Below are 1,967 nucleotides of genomic sequence, written 5' to 3'. Positions count from 1 at the left end.
TTATTTTAAGATCTAAAATTAGATTTATGACATCCAGCAATTTCAATTTGTATTAATAAGACGTAAAAAAAAAAAAAAATAGATAGATTTATTTTTCATGAATTCCTTTTTCATTGTGCAAAATAATTAAAATAAAAAAATACAAATAAGGAAATAGAACAGTGTGTTTAGAGAACTCTTTAGTTTAAAACCCCAAAAAATAAAATAATATTTAAAATAATTTTTTTGTTTAAGTAAAAAAATAGACATTCGGATTGGAAGTGACACACACCCCTATATGAAAAATTTTATGTCCGGACTCTTGACGTGGCTCTACGTGCGGACTCCAATAATATGTCGTCGCGTGTGCTGCACCGTGGAGGTTATTTCGGGGTTATTGAAGTGAAGTCGCAGAGGTTATTTTTTAGTTATTTCGGGGTTATTTCGTGATTATTAAAGGGGAGCCTTTATATTTTACTTCAATAACCCCAAAATAACCTCCGCGGTTTCACTTTAATAATCTTGAAATAATATCATGAGATTATTTCAGGATTATTTGTGGGTTATTGAAGTGAAATATATAAGTTTCTTTTTAATAATATTGAAATAACTCAAAAATAAATCCGAAATAATCGAAGATGTTTCGGTTTAATAAAGTGAAGTGCATATTTTAAGATTACTTCAAAATTATTCGGGTTATCAGGAGTCCTCACTTCCACTTCCCATTTCGAGCTAACTGCTAATCGTACTCCGGGAAACTCCCTACACTTCCCGCCCAATCGGTGATCCCAAACCCTAAACCCTGATTTCCGGCGGACCCAGAGGAGATTGAACCCATCAACCAACAACCATTGCTTTTCGGCGATGGACTTCAAAACCGGTGATTTAGTGGAGGTGTGCTCCAAAGATGAGGGTTTCCATGGCGCGTTGTACGAGGCCAAGGTCGTCCGCTCATTGCCAAGGCTCAACCGCTACACCGTGGTCTACGACTCCATCGTTGAGGAAGCTGACACCTCCAAGCATCTCAGGGAGACCGTCGATGCTGCCCAGGTTCGCCCCCGGCCTGTTTGGGCGCGCGATGGGGCATTCACCGTGCATCAGCACGTCGATGCTTTTTGCAACGATGGATGGTGGGAAGGCGTTGTATCTTGTTTGTTGGGGAGCGTCAGGAGGCCGAAGTATAGCATCAGCTTCCCTATCACCGGCGACGCTATGGAGTTCCTGCCGTCGGAGCTAAGGCCTCATTTAGATTGGGTTAATGGGGAATGGGTCAATCCCCACTCTCAGGTATCTGGATTTGTGACTTTTAAGATTTTCTTTGGGGTTTTATGAATATTCCTTTTGTTGCCTTGTCTTCCTAATAATACAAGATGCATCTGTGCTTGGGAGTATACTGTAGGGAGGCACATTTTCATTTTTGTTGTAAAATTAATTCTTTACCACTTCGATGTGTGGCGTTTTTAATTTATGCTGTCGTACCACTTTGTATGAATGCATTTAGTTTAAGCTCCTTTCACTTTATTCAGGGTTCATCATCTAAATTATCCTCACCGGAGATGAATTGTCAATGCCATTTAAGTTAATTTTTATTTTCGTGGTGTTTTTCTTGCACTCTATTGAATTGACAGTTTACCTTGGTTGAGTATAATCCAATTTTTGTGCACTGTGATTTTGAGTTCATGCAATGACATTTATTCTTCACCCTCTTTTTAATCTTAAAGATATTTACAAACGGACCACTTAATACTCATGTAGTTACCAATCTAATATCCAAATCTTTAAATTTATATAGAACTTATTTATTTAGCACATCAAAATTATTACTCCGTCAATGATCCGTGACATCCCCGGTTAATTCCATTGGAGATAAAGGAACTTACCCACACCTCTGAAGAAGAAGCTCTTGGGTTCGTCTTGGGCATCATCAACCGATGCTTTAATCCTCTACGAAGACCGTAAGGAGAATCAATGATATATATATAATATAT

At 38.2% G+C, this 1,967-nt stretch overlaps 1 protein-coding gene across 1 annotated transcript in view; it reads left to right on the top strand.

Annotated features, from left to right (window-relative positions):
• The first annotated feature begins 685 nt into the window (after window positions 1-685).
• Window positions 686-1,967, top strand: part of LOC110021756 (DUF724 domain-containing protein 3-like) — a 9,930-nt gene continuing 8,648 nt past the window's right edge. The window contains exon 1 of the mRNA XM_020720374.1: window positions 686-1,266. Within this exon, the coding sequence (XP_020576033.1) occupies window positions 844-1,266 (423 nt within the window). The 5' untranslated portion in view covers window positions 686-843. The remainder of the gene's footprint in view (window positions 1,267-1,967) is intronic.

The sequence above is a fragment of the Phalaenopsis equestris genome, unplaced genomic scaffold (assembly GCF_001263595.1).
Source record: "Phalaenopsis equestris unplaced genomic scaffold, ASM126359v1 Scaffold000141, whole genome shotgun sequence".
Taxonomy (NCBI): Eukaryota; Viridiplantae; Streptophyta; class Magnoliopsida; order Asparagales; family Orchidaceae; genus Phalaenopsis; species Phalaenopsis equestris.
This window is presented reverse-complemented; position numbering and strand designations above follow the sequence as displayed.